Source organism: Kockovaella imperatae, assembly GCF_002102565.1.
Source record: "Kockovaella imperatae strain NRRL Y-17943 chromosome Unknown BD324scaffold_2, whole genome shotgun sequence".
Taxonomy (NCBI): Eukaryota; Fungi; Basidiomycota; class Tremellomycetes; order Tremellales; family Cuniculitremaceae; genus Kockovaella; species Kockovaella imperatae.
In genome coordinates this window covers 1573401-1590636 of record NW_019028942.1, presented here as the reverse complement: position 1 = coordinate 1590636, position 17236 = coordinate 1573401, and the positions used below count along the sequence as shown (strand labels likewise).

The 17236-nt window shown below is 51.4% G+C and overlaps 6 protein-coding genes across 6 annotated transcripts; 2 read left to right on the top strand and 4 right to left on the bottom strand.

The window, feature by feature from the left end:
* Position 1: 1 nt before the first annotated feature.
* Positions 2–3830, bottom strand: BD324DRAFT_616754 (hypothetical protein). The gene is made up of 2 exons (XM_022014858.1): positions 3708–3830; positions 2–3656 (listed from the first exon to the last, which is right to left on the bottom strand). The coding sequence occupies exon 2, from the start codon at positions 3632–3634 to the stop codon at positions 149–151; it is 3486 nt and encodes a 1161-aa protein (XP_021873985.1). The 5' UTR covers positions 3635–3656; positions 3708–3830; the 3' UTR covers positions 2–148.
* Positions 3831–4088: 258 nt separating this feature from the next.
* On the top strand, positions 4089–5950 carry BD324DRAFT_648799 (putative nicotinate phosphoribosyltransferase; the record flags this gene model as incomplete). The annotated part of the gene is made up of 9 exons (XM_022017887.1): positions 4089–4169; positions 4244–4370; positions 4470–4700; positions 4752–4808; positions 4868–5061; positions 5118–5244; positions 5293–5604; positions 5657–5802; positions 5867–5950. 9 exons carry the CDS (start codon positions 4089–4091, stop codon positions 5948–5950), a joined length of 1359 nt encoding a protein of 452 aa, XP_021873984.1.
* Positions 5951–7439: 1489 nt separating this feature from the next.
* On the bottom strand, positions 7440–9519 carry BD324DRAFT_616748 (GHMP kinase). The gene is made up of 3 exons (XM_022014857.1): positions 9244–9519; positions 8701–8947; positions 7440–8487 (listed from the first exon to the last, which is right to left on the bottom strand). Exons 1-3 carry the CDS (start codon positions 9291–9293, stop codon positions 7591–7593), a joined length of 1194 nt encoding a protein of 397 aa, XP_021873983.1. The 5' UTR covers positions 9294–9519; the 3' UTR covers positions 7440–7590.
* Positions 9520–10287: 768 nt separating this feature from the next.
* On the bottom strand, positions 10288–11165 carry BD324DRAFT_648797 (hypothetical protein; the record flags this gene model as incomplete). The annotated part of the gene is made up of 3 exons (XM_022017886.1): positions 10288–10377; positions 10443–10639; positions 11018–11165. 3 exons carry the CDS (start codon positions 11163–11165, stop codon positions 10288–10290), a joined length of 435 nt encoding a protein of 144 aa, XP_021873982.1.
* Positions 11166–13468: 2303 nt separating this feature from the next.
* On the top strand, positions 13469–14996 carry BD324DRAFT_616743 (hypothetical protein). The gene is made up of 4 exons (XM_022014856.1): positions 13469–13492; positions 13587–14226; positions 14317–14654; positions 14724–14996. Exons 1-4 carry the CDS (start codon positions 13480–13482, stop codon positions 14786–14788), a joined length of 1056 nt encoding a protein of 351 aa, XP_021873981.1. The 5' UTR covers positions 13469–13479; the 3' UTR covers positions 14789–14996.
* BD324DRAFT_616737 (vacuolar membrane protein) lies at positions 14997–17071 on the bottom strand. The gene is made up of 9 exons (XM_022014855.1): positions 16950–17071; positions 16587–16886; positions 16318–16498; positions 16097–16256; positions 15888–16031; positions 15710–15831; positions 15530–15655; positions 15399–15464; positions 14997–15317 (listed from the first exon to the last, which is right to left on the bottom strand). The coding sequence occupies exons 1-9, from the start codon at positions 16991–16993 to the stop codon at positions 15093–15095; spliced, it is 1368 nt and encodes a 455-aa protein (XP_021873980.1). The 5' UTR covers positions 16994–17071; the 3' UTR covers positions 14997–15092.
* Between the last annotated feature and the right edge of the window lie 165 nt (positions 17072–17236).

Here is a 17236-nt window from a genome sequence, read left to right as displayed (position 1 = left end):
AATATTGTGCGATTGATGTAATGCTATAATGCAGAAATGTCTGCGATGTAGGAATGCTACGTGATGGTCTGAAATAATCTCGACTTCCTGCTCAAGGCGATCTCAGATCTTGGTCCGGTCGTCTGATGTTAAAAGCGACAGCTCATGCTTAGGGATCGTCTTTGTCTTGTCGTCCGGATGGTATCGATGGTGTCCTGCGCAACATCTGAGTGATCATTTCATAAGCTTCTCGGTCCTTCCGTGTTGCCCGTTTCGACTCGATCAATTGTCTCAACTTTTGAGCGCACTCGTCCAATAATGTCGCAATTCGACGGTCGAGTTCGCCTTCCGGCCTGTAATGGTGGACAAATTTGACTGCCGTACTCGGTTGATTCGCCGACAAGTAATGTCTTCCCACTACCAGAACCGAAACATCGTCGAGTTTAGGGTATCTCGGTAGCAGATCGTTGTGAATCAACGCCCGAGCTTCGTTTCGTCGATGAGCCCGAGAATAAATCTTGATCATGGCACAGATGGAGTGTTCATCTATCCCTTGGGTTGGATGAGATTGACCGAGAAGACGGATCTGTTCGAAAACTTCTCCAGCTTTCGATATCTCTCGGCGATCGCCCCAGCCGTTCATCAGAGCAACTAACATGGCTCGCGTGAGGGGGAGATTCGATTGTCGAGCCATATCGACTACAGCGGTCGCGGCGTCCATCTTTCCGGCCGAAACGTAACCTTTGATGAGACCCAACAAGTGACGAGGGTTCATCCGGTAGCCTCTGGAAACGAGCTGATCCCATAATGCTCGGGCAGAAGACACACCACCAACTTGATCATCTGTCATGGCTTCAAACTCTAATCGATAAGCAAAGGCGGTCGAATCCGACGTGAGCCACTTGGCAGTGAGGTCCTTGATGACGGGTTGAACTTCAATCTTGTGAGCTTCTTGCTCGTGCGCAGAGACGACCAGCCGGAGACCCAAGCCAGAAGTTTGAAAATCCAATCCGGCAACCGGATCAGAGGCCGTTGCGAGAGTCTCGTTGTATTTGCTCATGGCACGGGACATGGCTGATTCCAAGTCTTTGGCAGCATCCTCGGGGATTTTCGCATGTCTCAAGATGAGGGACAGGGCCTCGGCGAGGTTGTTGTGATCATCCGATTGACCAGAATAAGGCAAAGACAGGCAACGAAGAATCCATCGGACAGATTCGGCGTCCATGTCGATGTGATGATCTTGCATGAGCGCAATGACTTTGACGAGTCCTTCCACTTTCAATTGCTGACCCATTCCGTAGAGCAAGGCATTCATCGTCCTTGTACCAATCTCAAACCCCTTTGCTGGCAACATGGATGGACCTTGCTCTTCGACCGAGGGTTGATGATCGCCTTTGCCGCGTCGTAATCGGCGCCGAATTTGATCAAAAGCCTCCTGAATTCTGCCACATCGACTCATATGTCGAGTAAAGCGTGCAATGTGCGAATCGGTCAGAATTGGGCATAACCTGTCCTCGACAATCATTCGCCAACATTTTTCAGCTTCTTCATCTTGGCGCAATTGAGAGAATACCTCGAATGCTAGGACGAAAGTCTTTCTAGTAGGTTTGAAGCCAAACTTGCGTTCCGGTGAAGTATCCTTGGCCGAGTTGAGACGAGGCAGGATGGGGAGGCTGAAGTGGTGTAACAAGTTGGCGGCCCCCTGAGTATCTTGAGAATCTAAACGAAGCTGTACCAACTCGTTGATGGCGGTGGCAGACAGACGTCGCACCAGCTCTGACCGCTTATCCTTGGCACGTGTTGTCTGCTTTCGGCTTTCTGCAGCCTTGACAACTTTTCGGCTTTCTGCAGCCTTGACGACGTCCAGGACCTGCGCTTCAAGATTGAGGTCCATCCCATACTGTCGTTGAGCTTGTGCGAGATGCGTAGCCTGCGATAATTCGTCCTCCAAGTGGTTGAAGCCCTCATCTTTGCTCAATTTCTGGTACTTACGCACTTGGCGCATGTTACCCAATCGCAAATGAGCAGTCATCAACCGTTCATAGACGGTCGATCGAGTTGGTTTGGGTCTACCATGTGATTGATACTCCTGCCATAAGGCGACGACCGCGGACGATTTATTTTGCTTCGTATAGGCAAGCATGACCTTTGACAACAAATGAGGAGTCCAATATTCCATCGGAACATTGGATGGTTGCTCTGGATAATCTCGATGCGCGAACAGCGAAATCATGTAGTCCCAATATTGTTCCGATTTCAGGAACTGGGCAAGGTCGAGGATCAGCGCCGCGGTGGCAACCGGCCTCTTCCCCAATTGAAAGTGCTTTCCATCTAGCCAGGGGCCTGCGGCAAGCAGTGGACCATAGACCTGCGTGAATAAAGGCACTGCCAAATCCTCTCGCTCCAACCAATGGCACAAATGCAAGACATGCCGAAACCTGACACCACGTTGTGTCCGAAGAACGATTGACTCGACAGATGCAGGGTCTGCATCTTCAACCTTTGTGAAGTGCGGGACTACCGAGTCGGAGGTCGACCCACAAAGCCATTCAATCGATGCCTGCGCTTGATCTCTGGATACGACTCTCGACAATCTGGTTCCTTTCGTCTGTTTGCGCTCCAGTAGTTGGAATAAACGATCCATGTCAAAAGCTGTCCTACTCAGCGGGTGATTCATGTCGAAAGTCTCTGCAAAGTGGACCGGAAGCGTCGGAAGCCTCACTAAAGCCTTGACAGGATCCGAATTGACAAGATTGTTGTAAGCGTTGCGATCCTTCTTGAGCGAGACCCGTAAATTCGCTAGTGCTGTCTCAGACATGGGCTGAAGTACCTTGGCGGTAGAGGTGGATGGAGAGCGGAGCGATAAATCATCCCTTTGATGTGTGTCGTGCACCTCTTTCATTGACTCTGACCAAGGTTTATGGAGGAAAGGGTCAGAATCGAAAAATTGGCGAGAGGAATTGGTTTCTTGAACATGCAAGTCCGGTGGTCTGTCATGCTCGATCGACTGCCTATCGGATGAATGATCTGGTGTAGCGCGAAGATCTGCGCGTATTGTTGAACGCTGTGACTGGCGTCCCCTGATCCATGGTTCGGTTGATGTCGAGCTGTCCGTGTGTCGGAATGGATCGTGGCGACGGACATGATTGGTCGCCGATCTCAATGATACAGTATCGCTGGAGACGACGACAGGCTGATCGTCCACTTCCCAGTCCTCTTTAAAGGTTGACCCAGAGGCATGATGCGGAGGATTCGGGTTCCTGTGAGCTTCCTTGACTCGCGGCGAGTTCAAGCTTTGATCCAACCGTTCACGTCGGGGAAATCGACCGTGGAAAGAAGCACGCTCGCGCTCCAACTCCAACTCAAATTTCCACACATTGTTCATCTCCAGCTCATCCTCTTCTTCCTCAGAGACGATTCTAGCAGCCGCCGCAGCCGAAGCTAAACGTCTTGATCCTGAACCTGAACTGGCAGAATGAAGCGATCGGATAGGCATTTTGCCCTTGTCATCTTCTCCATGGACCTGGACCCAATTCCGTCTGCGTAACAGAGTATCCCGGAGGATCGCCTGCCTCGATGACTCGGCATGCGGGATCAGTATCCTCGTCGGTCCACATGTCAAGCATGAGGTAGCTAGGCGTCTGCTCGCCAACATCGCTTCGTTGTAGCTATATCATCTGGAGTGTAGGAAGTGAGCATGTAGCCATCGCTAGGCATGCAAGACTCACTCTTAAGACTCTGAGGAATAGAATCTGGTCGTTGCGTAGTCAAGAGACGCTTGAAATCTCCTGCCAGTCGTCTGTGTCGTTCTATCTGGGTCACTTGCTCTCGTCCAATCTGCCCAGCGATGTCCATAACAATTGATGCCAGAGACCCAATTTTGCCGTTCCGAAGAAGCTTGTAATTATCGGTAGGATCATTTAATTTCACACCAGGTGGAGGTGGACCATCCTCGGACTCATCAATAGTCGATAATTGACTCGAGCACCGATATAGAGCTCAAGGACAGTAAAACAGACAGGTCTGCGAGCTTGGAATGGGTAGAAGTCACTCTTGAGAAGATTCGAAGTCCTTTCGTTGATATCTCTGCCTGATTGGCAGCTCTCAACATGTCATCACACGACACGCTTGGCGCCCCGGCGGAGGATGTCGAGATCCCATTCAGTATTCTCGATACGGATCTGTACAAGGTGAGTCTGGCTTTTAAGTCGGCATCTACTGGATCCTCTCGAGAGTATGATTGGAGTATTGACGTTGAGCCAAGTTCACGATGCAGTATGCTGTCCTTCAGCATATGCCAGATGCCCATGTCGTCATACGCTTCACCAACCGATCTCCTGAGATGCTATTCAGCCGTACGACATTCAATTGGGCGCAGGAAAGGGTGAATAGTGAGTGAAGACGATCAAAGTGACTAGACAGACTCCTGTCTTCTGATGAAAGCATCTCAATGTCCTCCGTCATCGCGTGCTGACTGCCCCATACCATAGGACTTTCCACCCTGCGCCTGAGATCATCTGAACGATCAGCTTTCGCCAATGCCTGTCCTTACTTCCCGGACTCATACCTTGACTACTTGTCTCGTATATCTCTCGACCCAGAACATCAAGTCAAAATGCAGTTTCATCCCAAAAGTGAAAATGGAAGTGGGGAGATCAGTATTCAGATCGAAGGCCCGTGGAGAGATTGCATATTATACGAGGTTCCCATCATGTCCATTTGTGGGTCGTTTGCTTTGCGCAGCACCATCTAGCGTTGACACAAGAGTTCAGTGAGCGAAGGATACTTTAAATTCGATGACACAGATTGGAATATGGACGATCAACGAGGTAGGTCGCAATCAGCTGGGCAGGTGAGCAAAGCTGACATCATTCTGGCGCCCCCTCAGAGCAAGCCAGACGGAAAGCCCTTGACCTCTTGTCTCCTCCAGGGGGAGTGACACCGCTCGTGTTTTCAGAATTCGGGACACGGCGCCGGAGGAGCTTTCATGCTCAGGATATTGTCATGAGAGGGTTGATGGATGGTTACGAAGAGTGGCAGAAGGGGGGAGGGAAGGGTGGAGCCCTTGCAGGGACAAGCAACGTGGGTACTTTCACGCGATCGCACTGGTATGAGAAGATACTGAAGATGACTCTTAGGTTTATTTTGCCTTGAAATACGGTCTGAAGCCTGCTGGAACGATCGCACACGAATGGATCATGGCGATTGGAGCGCTGTACGGGTACAAAGGATCCAATGGTCGAGCTATGGACATGTGGGAGCAAGGTGAGTCGCATGGTGGAGATACCCGGCTCACGTCTCTCCTGTATCCAGTGTACGCAGCACATGCTACTCCACCACCATTGACCATGCTCACCGATACCTTTACGGCCAGAGCCTTTTTCGTCGACTTTACGTCTAATCCTGAACGCGCAATGAGATGGGGGACTCTACGACAGGACTCAGGCAACCCAAGGACGTTTGTCAGTCTCGCCAGGGATGCTTGGAAGGAGGTGGAATCAAGAGCTGGCTCAAAGAGGGAGGATGGACGGATAGCAGTTGGCAAAAGGATCATCTTCAGTGATGGGTTGGACGTGGACAAGGCTATAGAGCTTCAGAAGCTATGTGATGAATTAGATATGGGTGGTGAGTTGATGGGGAATGCTGGCGCGCGAGAATCAGCTGACACGTATCGCAGCCTCCTTTGGGATTGGGACGTTTTTGACAAACGATTTCCGCAAGGCGTCCAATCCATCTCAAATCTCAAAACCGCTCAACATGGTGATCAAACTGAGTCAGATTGACGGAAAGGATTGCGTCAAGCTCTCGGACGACAAGGGCAAGGTGGGTTCTAGACAGGGCGTGAATCTCTTGAGAACTGTGACCGCTGATACAGTGACGTTCGCAGTATACCGGCAATTTAGACGAGGTGAAAAGGGTACAGCGAGAGCTCAATCTCCCTCACGATCACGAGGAGAAACAGAGGGGATGAACAGTCGACTATCTCGATTTCCTCTGTTCCACGCGACTATGATCAACGAGCGATGGCACGGTTTAGAACATGATGAGTGATGAGGGAAGAGGGATGCCATCTCCTGACTCGCTGCTCGGGACCATGTATATAGACTGACTCCAAGTAAGGTACACTTCTGTAAACCTATCCGCCTGCCGCTGCATCTCTCCATTCTCACCCGAGATTCAGGTGGAGAAATCAGTCGCCTCGCGAGTACGGAGCTGATCCCGAAGAACTGTAATCTCATCGAGGCTAAGATCTCGGTGGCTCTTGTCAAGCTCCGCCCCGAGCATAGCTTGAATGCTTCTACAACCGCTGAGCTCTTGTTTGGCAGAATCATGATGCTCAGGAGCTGCAAAGGATTTTTGTTAAAGTTTCGCTGATCTTTCCGCGTCTGTCCGTACTTGCAATCTCGCCGATCTATCTGCGGACGTCGGCTGAGTGCATGATAGTCGACAGGAAAGATATCCAATGTGAACGAGACGATGTCGTGCTAAGATAGATCAAGACTAGCGACCAGCGTACATTTTTACAGTATGTGGCAGATTATCTGATGCAGACCGGACCGAATTGTCAGAGACCTTCAGACCCATGTCTTCATCACCTTTGAGGGGCACACGCGACAGACAGAAATATCATACATGGAACATCCGCCGCCTTCCTTTGGCCATCTTTCCTCCCCTCCTCCAATCACCTACACTGTATATACACGGTAAGAAAAAGGTTGTTCGCATGAAGGGATGCCAGTCTATGAAACCTCAACACAAAAAGAGAGAGAGAGAGGAGTGAAAGAGCAGAAGGGAAAGATACGCAGCACAAAACCCATTGGACCAAGGGAGGGAGGGATCCGCCATGACTCTTAGTGGAGCTGTGGGGTCCACATGATACGAACTGTCTGTCTGCTCTTACTTACTTACCTCTTGCCTCTTTCACTCTCTGACTATCGTCTGGAACATCTTGCTCTCGTTCAGCGCTTGACTCGAGATGATCACGTTCGGTATCAATTTCTCTATTCGTAGATTGACGGCTCTACTACGGCAAGGGTGAGTAGACTTGTGCATATCATGATACGAGTCAATCGACTGATGGATCACCTCTGCGCTTGATGGCACACTATGTCCTGCCGATCCCTGCTTCGCGTCCCGCCACTTTCGCCTGGCCCATTCCTCGCCTCGCCTCGCCTCACCTCGCTACGCTGGTCACGACAGACATACTTTCTCTGGGCTGTCGACAGGTGAAACCTCGCTCATGCCGTTGAATCCACCCGCTGCACCGAAACTTGAGCTCCATTCCAGCTATCCTTTGCCATGGACTGAACCGGCTCTAAGAAACAAGATTGAACGTGTGAAAGCTGCGAGACTGGAAGGCAAGGATGGACATGTCATGAGGTGGCAGTAGAAGACCCGTGCGAGGGGCCTGCCACGAGTCTTCGACATGCAAACAATCACTCGGCGATGTAATGCCATCATGTGCGTTCTATTATTCATATTGTACTATGTTTTGTGCACTTATGATGCCTCTATTCAAAACCTGAGGTCACTAGTACCGCCCGACTGAGCAGACGTCTTGTTCAAGGACTCAAGGACCATATAAGCCATCTGCCGCTCCTGCCCCGCAGTCTACGCCAGCACCTTTGGCTCGCCTACTTCATTCAACAGCCCTTCCTCTCTTGCCATAACCCTCGGTCCATCACCCACTGTCGTGTGGATCAAGCCCTTTACAGCTCCCTTCTCCCACTTGACGACCTTGCTTTCGTCAAACATCATTGGAAAACCGGCCTTCTCCACTGCGGGCATGACATTCAATCGATCTTCGAGATCCTGAGCAGGAGGGAAGAACCGCTGAACAGCCTTGATGACGACTGGCATGTACTTGTCAAGCGTGTAAATCACTGCGTTGGGTCCAGCATCAAATGTGTACGCTGCGAGAGGTTTCCCATTCGCCTTGTTGAGCTGTTCGATGAGTTGTATGATGGATCGAGAGACATCGTTCATATAAAAGATGGGTGGAGTCGTATCGAGACAACAGGCGTGAAAGGTATTGCTATCCGCCATGGTGATCTTTGCGAATGATTCAAAATCCTTTTGTTTAATAGCTGATTCAATGGCGTCCATGCGCGACGGGACGACTTGAAGACGTTGGCGGAACAGAGCAGACGTCTCGACAGTCGCTTGCATTCCAGCCGTAGAGGACGTAGCCTTTTTCTGATCTGAGACGACGCAGATGAGAGCTTGCATTTCGGGCCAATGAGTCTCAGGCGCGACTTGTTGAGCCATGGAATCGGAACCGTCAGAGGCCAAACCTTCTCGCCAAGCTACGAATCCACCGAAGAGAGAGCGACAGGCTGATCCTGATCCTTGACGAGCGATGAGACTGAGTTGAGATGGCGTTTGGGGAAGGGAAAACAGAGTCGAGAGGGATGAAACAAGTGCTGCGAGGCCAGATGCAGAGGATGCTAAGCCGGCAGCTGTGGGGAAATTGTTGTAGGACGCAATGCGAAGGGGCATCTCGGAGAGCTGAGCGATAAATAAGTGTCAGCGAGTTGCGGCGGGGCGGGGCCGAATGCAGGCGAGCGGTGTTCAGTGAGATACACAAAAATGGCGAATGTAGAGAGCGGAACATGGTGTCACTCGTCTGTGTGCTGGCTTGCTCGCAGACCAAGTTGAGAAAAAAAATCTGTCTCCAGGCCGAGGCCTGTTGATCCCCTCGCCGTGTTCGCTCGCACTCACCTCTGGCAGTTTCTTATCCTTCTCTTCCATTGCTCTCCTCCACCGTCTGAGTTCTTCGATACACACCCAAGTCCTCCCATTCTCCTTTATGACTTCTTCCTTTCCATTCAACCAAAGTCTATCGCCTCGTTCGAACCGTGGATCAGCCCGGCAAGTCGTCGTGGATCGTAAATGATCTTGAGAGAGCGTGATGGACAGGGACGAGTTCGTAGGGATGATGAGCTTTGTATCGCGTTTGCCCCAGTACCTAGAAAGGGGAACGAGGGAGTCAGTTTGACATACGAAAGAAGAAGATTGTAAGCAGAGTCTGTAATCTGAGAGCTCAGGTGGGACTGATTGGAGGCATGATGGGATGGGCGAGGAAGTGTGCGGAGAGGCTGAGGGAGAGCCATGAGGAGAATGAGAGATGGACTTTGGCTGCTGATTCAGCCGGGACAGGGTTGAGCCGCTGACTTTCGAGCCAGACGCCAATCGGACAGTTGAGAACGTGTACAAGACTTGTTCCTTCCTCCTCCCGCTCCGTATCACAGCTCCACAACTCACTTGATACAAGCAATGTTGACAGGTGCAGAGACCGTGGCTTCGTAGACCATGGCGAAGGACGGAGCTTGCGGTTGTCGTGGCACAGGGCAGTGGTGGAGGGAGAGAGAGAGGGAGAGAGTTGGTGTAAGTGATGTATCAGAACCTGTCGCCCTGGATTCGAGAGGCTTCCGAGTGCAAATGAGATGAAAGGTCAGCGATGCGAGCGATAGGTCAGATAATAAGAGGGTTTGTTATAATTTTGGCTGGAACGAAAAAAGGAAAAAGAGAGGCGTGGTGGTCCGAACTCTGGTCATCTATGCCCCCAATGCATGTATCGACTTGCGAGGCGAGGCTGGGTCCTGGAATCTGCCCACTGGACAAGTCGACGTGAGAATTCAGCAACTCTGGCTCGTTGTGTCGATCAAGGAAGTGCCGTTTCGACGCCTCTAACCAACGAGTGTGCAGCTGTCCTTGGCAACATGCGGATTGGTCTCGTCCATTGCAGCCATCCAGCCAGCTAGAGACGCTCTGTGTAGAATAAAAATATCCATAAACAGTCATAGAGAAGAGCTATGAAGATCTACATGGAGGTCAAGCTGAAGACTTAGGTCTGCTGCCATGTTCCCCCAACGATGATCCTATCGACCCATACCAACGGCTATATGAACATCTTTTGTGTGTGTGTGACCCTGCCACAACTAATATACTATATCAGAAGACCCGAGACGGAAGAAAGGGAGGAAAAGAAGATAGGCAAAACGAAGCGAATGGTGTAACGAGTGTCGAGGTGTGTGTCAAGAAGGGTTTCGAGGCCTCCTGCTTGACTGACGACCCAGAGACGTGTAACGAGTGTGAAGAAGGGTCGGTTGGGGGGATGACTTTGGGGAGAGGGCTCAAGAGATTATAATAGCCACGTCTTGATCCGTTTAATCCAAGTCAAAAGAGAAAAAGCGAATAGGAGGATGAGAATACTTGAGAGGGAGGTCGGATGGTTGAGATTTGAAAGTCCATGGTGGGTGGGGGGTGGTATCTATATCCGCGAGAAGAAAAAAGGTTTCGAGTGGCTTAGTGGCCTGGCTTCTCGAAAGCGGACCAGATGTTGTTTCGGCAAGCACCTCCACAGTGGGCACCAGCGTGGTCAGCGGATCCAGTGCACTGGGAGAGGAGAGGCAAGGGTCAGCACAGAGTTATGGGACGACACACAAGGGGGTCTGACTCACCCTCTCGAAGCAGTCGGTGGAGGCGGTGGGAGGAGATCCGTTGAGGGAGTTTCCACAGAAGCATTGGACACCCCATTGGAGACCGGCGTAAGTGTATCCGGCGTCCTGGCAGGCGGCGATACAGGTGTCAGGGTCGTTGGCGGGGTTGTTCCAGTAGGCAACGTGGGGGAGGAATCGGTTCATGCCGTTGTAGCAGTCTGATCGAGGAACGAGGAGGGTCAGCGACGGGTCCGAGGAATGGTCGAGGCAGTGATCACATGAGGAGCAGCGACTAGGCACAAGGTGGATAGGTATGGACGAGGCACTCATCGTGCCGATTGTAGAGACAGGCACCAGACAGGATCTCACAAAGGGGGGGGGGGGGGGGTGTGTGTCAAAGCGGTGTATGACCGCATAGGATGAGATCTCAAAAAAGGGTTATATATAGGTGCGGTGCTCGGACCCTCGTGGGCAGGCAGGAATGTGGGGGGGGGGTGATGATGATGATGATGCGGAGGAGGATGATGACCATGGATGAATGTGACAGACAGACAGAAGAATGGGCCACAGAGATGAATGTATCTCGCTCTACTCACCCATGTAGCAACCGTAAGAGTACCATCCTTGGCTGGATCGGGTCTCCCTGGCCTCGAGTTGGTGAGTGGACTCGTTCTCAGCGACGGGAGAAGCAGAGACCATGCCGACGGCAGAGATGGCAGCGACGAAGAGGGTAGAGGCCTTCATTGTGATTGATAGAGGGAGGTAGGTGGTTGGTGGTTGATAGAAAGAAGGGTTGAGGTATGGAGTTGAAGTAAGAGATGAGCGATGAAGAGAGATTTGAAGAGCGATGGGGTGAAAAAAAGAGGGGACTCATGTTCAATTTGATGGTCGTCAAGATATGTAAAAAGGACGTGAGGGGGGGAGGAGGTGTCCACCGCCCGGGAATGATTGAGGTGAGGTGTACGTACCCAAGCAGAAAGGGGGGGTGAGAGACAATGTGCGGACCACGGCAGATCAACCCCGAGCTTCCCCCCTCCTCGCCCTCTTCCCGGCTCCTCTGTGTCTGAGACTCGTAAGGTGCCTTGATTGACACAGTGTTCAGGTGAGATGAGTTCACATTAGCATTATCCTATTTCGAACACGGGAAGCAGTGTAAGGTGCAGCAAGGTGCAGCAGCTAAGACAGCGCCTACGACGAAGACGGGCCACGGGCCACAGGACGGGATCTCAGACGTTGGGTGCCACACTCTCTCACAGCGAGTGTCTCATAATGTTCAGAGAAAGGAAATAGGAAGAAAAAAGGTTAAAAAAATATGCGGGATCTCTCTCCCTCACCACCTTTCCCCCCTTCTCTGTCTCTCGGCTCATACTCATGTCTCTGGTGGGATGTGGCGGTCAAGCTGCTGCTGCTGCTGCTACTCCTACTCATCTCACTCTGCGCCTCAATCCCGAGAATGAAATGAAAATCAATCCCGTCCAAGAGAGAGGACGAGAACGAGGACCGAGTGAATAATGATGGGATGTCTCTGAAACCCTTTTGCCGCTCCCGTCTTGCTTGTCATCGTTTTTTATTCCTCTTTTCCTTCCACTGAATTCATCCACTCCGATGTCTCACTCGGTAGGCGATCCATCAGACACCTCTCTCTCGTATAGTACGAAATGGCTGCTGAGTCGCATAGCCAACTGAAGGCATTTGTGTGTCTGTCTACGAATAATCATTTTTTCCCAATGCATCCGCCAAAAAATGGAATATCTTTCTTTCCTTGTCCGGCCCCGCGGTCAAATGATGACAGTCCCGTTCTCCCCGTCTCAACAGTACTCTGCGGGAACATGGTCAAATGTCTCAGAAACAGGGCAGGGGGGATCGGGAGGTGTCTTTCCTTCAACCCCTCCCCCATTAGAAAATTGATTACATAACTCTCCTTTAACAGCTTCCCGCGTTAACCCTCCCCAATGGCCCGTGGACCTGTCCCGTCTGGTCCCTCGTTTCGTCTGGACACCTTCCCCTTGCCCCGGATAGATTTCAAGGGAGAGTCCAGGTTCTCTTGACTCGGCGCTTGACTGACTCGGCGCGAGAGGAGGAAGGGGGGACGCGCTACTTCGGAAAGTCCAGCCAATCATTCTCCTTCGGAGCCAGGTCGCAATCGCCTAAATAATTAGTCCGCCACCTAGGATTACTGCCACGAGGTATGCAGACCCCTTAACAGATCAGTGGATTTAGAACGGGAGACCTGTATACTCTTGCAGTGCACAGGTCAATGTCAGGTCGGGGGTTGTCATGTTCAGGGCTCTGTCATATTAAAACAGGTGCATGTCCAGTTAAAAGAGATCCCTTCATGGCGCCGGAAAGTAGTTGCAGTGGCGGTGCCAAGATCTGTGCCTCGATGACGAGTGTGAAGGCCCCTCAACAAAATTGGCCGCTCAAGCTCCCTCTCGCTCTGATAGAACTGTGAGCCGCTCAGAGCCAAGGCGGAGTGGATATACGTCTGTACAGCTCCAGTCAGGTGCGAGATGGCATTTCCACCGGCCATAGTCATCGTCATCGTTCCCATGGCGTCTGTCTCTTGTGCCGATCCAAATATGACGAAGTATCGTCCATTCGTGGCAATCTGAAGGACGCGTTCACCTCAACATACCGGGCACTTGTCTCGCTCAATCATCCGCGCAGTCCCAACCTGGACATGTCTGCATACAGAATGTAACGCTCTCAGAGAGGTCCCTTCCTCATCAGGACGCAGGCGGAGACAGATAATGTAGATCTGGCTATTTGCCCAATGATGCTCTCTTGAGAGACTAAGAGAGACTGTGATCCCCCTTTTGATACGATACCAGCTGGTCTGAGCCGCCTCCAAAAAGCTTCAACATTACGTTCCAATGTCAATCCCGTCCAGACCAAGGATACTGATCGGCTGAATCAGATTCATTAGTTTGTCTCCTGAGCACAAAACGTCCAAAGGGGGATCAACCTGAGAATGATTACGTAAGAGCTGTCCATCGGTCGTTGTCGAGGTTGTCAGCAGCTGGATGGCGGTTTGGATTCGTCAAATAGGATTTTCGCGATGGTTCGGTCCCGTGAGTGCTGTAGGCTCTAGCTACAAGGAGCCGCTTCATGGATGCTCTCACTGCATCGGGCCGACTTTGCTGACCTTTGGTTCCTCCTTCCTAGACGCCAGGAACAACACGACCCAAGCCAATTTGACATACTATGAACGCTCACTACTACGTCAACCCAACGCTGCCAAGCGGATCGGTGGTGAATCGTTCAAACCTTTAGACTCGTGCAATCTCTGTTTGTCCACGGTGACGGACCCGGTGGCATGTGGGAAAGGGCATGTGTACTGTCGAGAGTGTGCTATCGGGAATTTGATTTCTCAGAAAGCAGGAATCGAAGTTCAAAAGAGGGAGCTGGAACGATTGGCTCTGTTGGAGGAAAAGGAGAGAGAAGAAGCTAGAGCAAAAGCAAGAGCGAGGGTGGTGGCCGATTTCGAAAGAGGCATGGGCCTGGGTGTGGGTGCGAATGCTATTGGCTCAGGTATCGGTTCAAGCTCCAACAAGACGAATGATGGCGTCAAAGCTGGAACAACTGGACGGTTCACATTCAATCAATCCGCCATGGAGGACGCTTCGCTCAAAGCTGAAGAGAAAGCTTTGGCAAAGATCGAAGCGGAATTGGCTGAATCTCGTAAAGCAAAATTACCAGCTTATTGGTTACCTTCCATGGCTCCAGAGGCTAAAGCTCCAGCATTGAAGGATATAAAGTTACAGACGGTGTGTCAAGTGGGAAAAGATGGACCTCATCCAATGGCGTGAGTACTAGCGAGAGCGAAAAGGTCACGGTCACCTTTCGTCCATCATCAGTGATCTGATCTGACCCGCCCCCGTCCTCGGGGAAACAGCCGGAAAACACTACTACCCGTGATCCTCACGTATCCCCCCGCCTCCACTTCGAAACCGATCTGTCCATCCTGTACGAAAGAACTTTCCAACTCTACTTCTTCGATCCTCCTTAAATCCACTTTACCACCAGCATCGTCCGCATCTGTCGCTCTCGATTCACATCAAGAGGATGGACCCAAGAAGAAAAAGTCGAAAAAGGAAAAGGGAAAGGAAGAGCAAGTCTGCGGTCATGTCATCTGTAAGACCTGCGCCGATACAATCGTCAAACCTACTCGACGGTGTCCTGTATGTGAAGCTACGATCGGATCGGCCGACATGGTTCCGTTAGGCAAGGAAGGTGAGTTCAAGCACGGGAGTATTCCGAGAGACCGTAAGGAGTAATAAAGTTGACGACCGGGCTTTCAAGGTACTGGATTTGCAGCTGCTGGTGGAGCAGAGGTCAAAAAAGATACAGTGGTGTTCCGAGTCTGAGAAGAAAACAGTCTGTTTTATCGCTTAGACGTCTTGGGCAGTTCGGGGTATTGCTAGCCGCGTCTGGATAGCATTCACAGCTGCTGAATCTCGGACGCCTCACAACGCAGCCTAGGCACAAATGGCTACATCTAGTCTAGGGTCGTTGTGAGGTCCCGTCGGCATGTCGACGCCAAGCAGACCGATATGCATAGTTCAGCTAGTGATGATGATGACCGAAAGATGATGTCGATGACTAGATTACCCTGTAAGAATGCCGAAGTGGAGATTCGTACGATTGAATCGCACTCGCTGCCCTTAGGCTCTACTCTCCTCTCTGCTTAGCGCCTAGACCCCTCCACACAATGATGAATATCAATGTGCAGACGGCGGTAAAGACGTAAAAGACTCTGCCGACGCCTTCTCTCTCGGTACCTCCATTCTTGGGTGGTGAGGCGAGTGCATCTCGAAGAGGGAGGAAGAACATGGCGATGAAGAAGTTGGCCACCCAATTCAAAGACAGTGACAAGGAAGCGAGAGCGGGGATACCCTGAGTAATGACGGGATGTCAATTTGGATGCAAACAAAAGTGTGGTGGTTGAGCAAGACGAAAACGAAGACGAAGACTCACGGGCGAAGGGACCATCTCTGAGACGAGGATGAATGGGATAGGTCCGAGACCGAATGAGAAGCCGACCTAGATTGCAATGTGGGTGAGCTACGATCGCCTGGCTTAATCAAATCAGAGTGGGCTCGACTGACGATGAAGAGAATGATGGCAGTTGCACTGAGCACATTCATCGAGCTGTCGAGGCCGTGCGCCAACAAGGCACTGCAGATGGCCATCATACCTGCCGAAGCGAGCAACAGAGGTCGGCGTCCAAGGCGCTGAGCGACACAGTCAGCGACTGAATGGAGATCAATCATTGAGGCATCACTCACGTCAACGAGGAAGATGGCGACGACAGTCATGAGTGCGTTGATACCTGTGATCTGGAGGCCGATGAGACCCGCGGCCGTAGGCAGGATAGGCTTCAGAACGGGAGTAGAATAGAACATGACAGCTGGAGTGGGGGGCGTCAGCGTTCGAGGTCCGACAAATGGGGATATGAAGACCCACCGTTGACACCGGAGAGTTGTTGAAGACCTAAAATGGCAGCACAGAGGATCGTAGGACCTCGAGTCGACGAGTTTGACAAGAGCTCCCGGATCGACATTTGTTTGTCAGAGCTGGAACTGGGTTGAGCATCGAGAAGGGGAGAGCCTGGAATGCATGAGACATCAGCACAGCCTATATCTGGTTTTATGGATTGCTTGCTGTCGACTCACCCTCGTCAGCCTCGGGATCGGCTGCCCTTGCAACGGACGGAGAACGTTTCTGTTCGTCTGTACTGGGCGACTGGACGACCGAAGCGGCGAAGACTTGTAGCAGAGCGACAATGCCAGAGAGTACGACGATGTATCTCCATTTCCCGGGAATGTTTCCTTTCTGTATAGTGGATGTGCGTCAGTATGTTGCTCATGCCCAAGCTGGAGGAATCAAAACTTGCCTTGCCCGTGAGAGCCAGCCCTGCCACTTGAGCTGTAAAGAGACCAATGACGATTCCCATTTGGTTGAGCGTTCCAATTTGACCTGATCGATTACGGAGGGATGGTGAAGATTTCGCAATGAGAGCGAGGAAAGGAGGAACGAGGCAGATCGCAGCGCCGCTAGAGAGACCAACGATAAATCTGTACGAGCAGGCCAGGTGATCAGTCAACGGTAGAGCAAGCGGACCTTTGACGCTCTATAGAAGACGCCATATGGTTGTCAACTCACCGTCCCAAAGCTAGAACGATCCAGTTAGGTGCGAATGCCATGGCGAGCGCTCCGACGACATTCAACCATGCTGTGATGGTGATTCCACCTTTGACGCCTCTACTCTGAACCAACCACGAACTGGCCAGACTGCCTACCAAACCTCCAACCGTGAACAGAGCCGTGATCAATCCGTATCGGTATATGGTGATATCGAGGCAATTTTGAAGACCAAAGATACCTTTCTCCACCTCAGTACACATCAGGGAAGCACTTGGAAAGTTCAATTCGGACAGGTGAAATCCGAAATACCATGATGACCTGAATGAGGGAGTCAGATGGTGGTGGTCATCAATGATAGTGTGATAGAGACGGTTGACTCACGTGCATGCCCATAGGATTGGGTAGAGAGCTGATTGCTGAGTCATGGCGAAAGTCTCGAGTGTCCTTCCACAAGTCTTGTTACGGACCTGGTCCCAATGATCAAACTGAAGTTCTGACTGAATGAAGATCTTGATCAATTGCCCCTTTCCATTTTCATTATTTATTTTGGCTGATTACCCATCCCATCGGGAAACAAGCCGCAAGTGGGGGGGGGGGTAGCCAGAAGTGCCACATTGCAATCAACCGATCGGCGTTTTAACTATATCGCCGACCAGTGTCTGAATGGC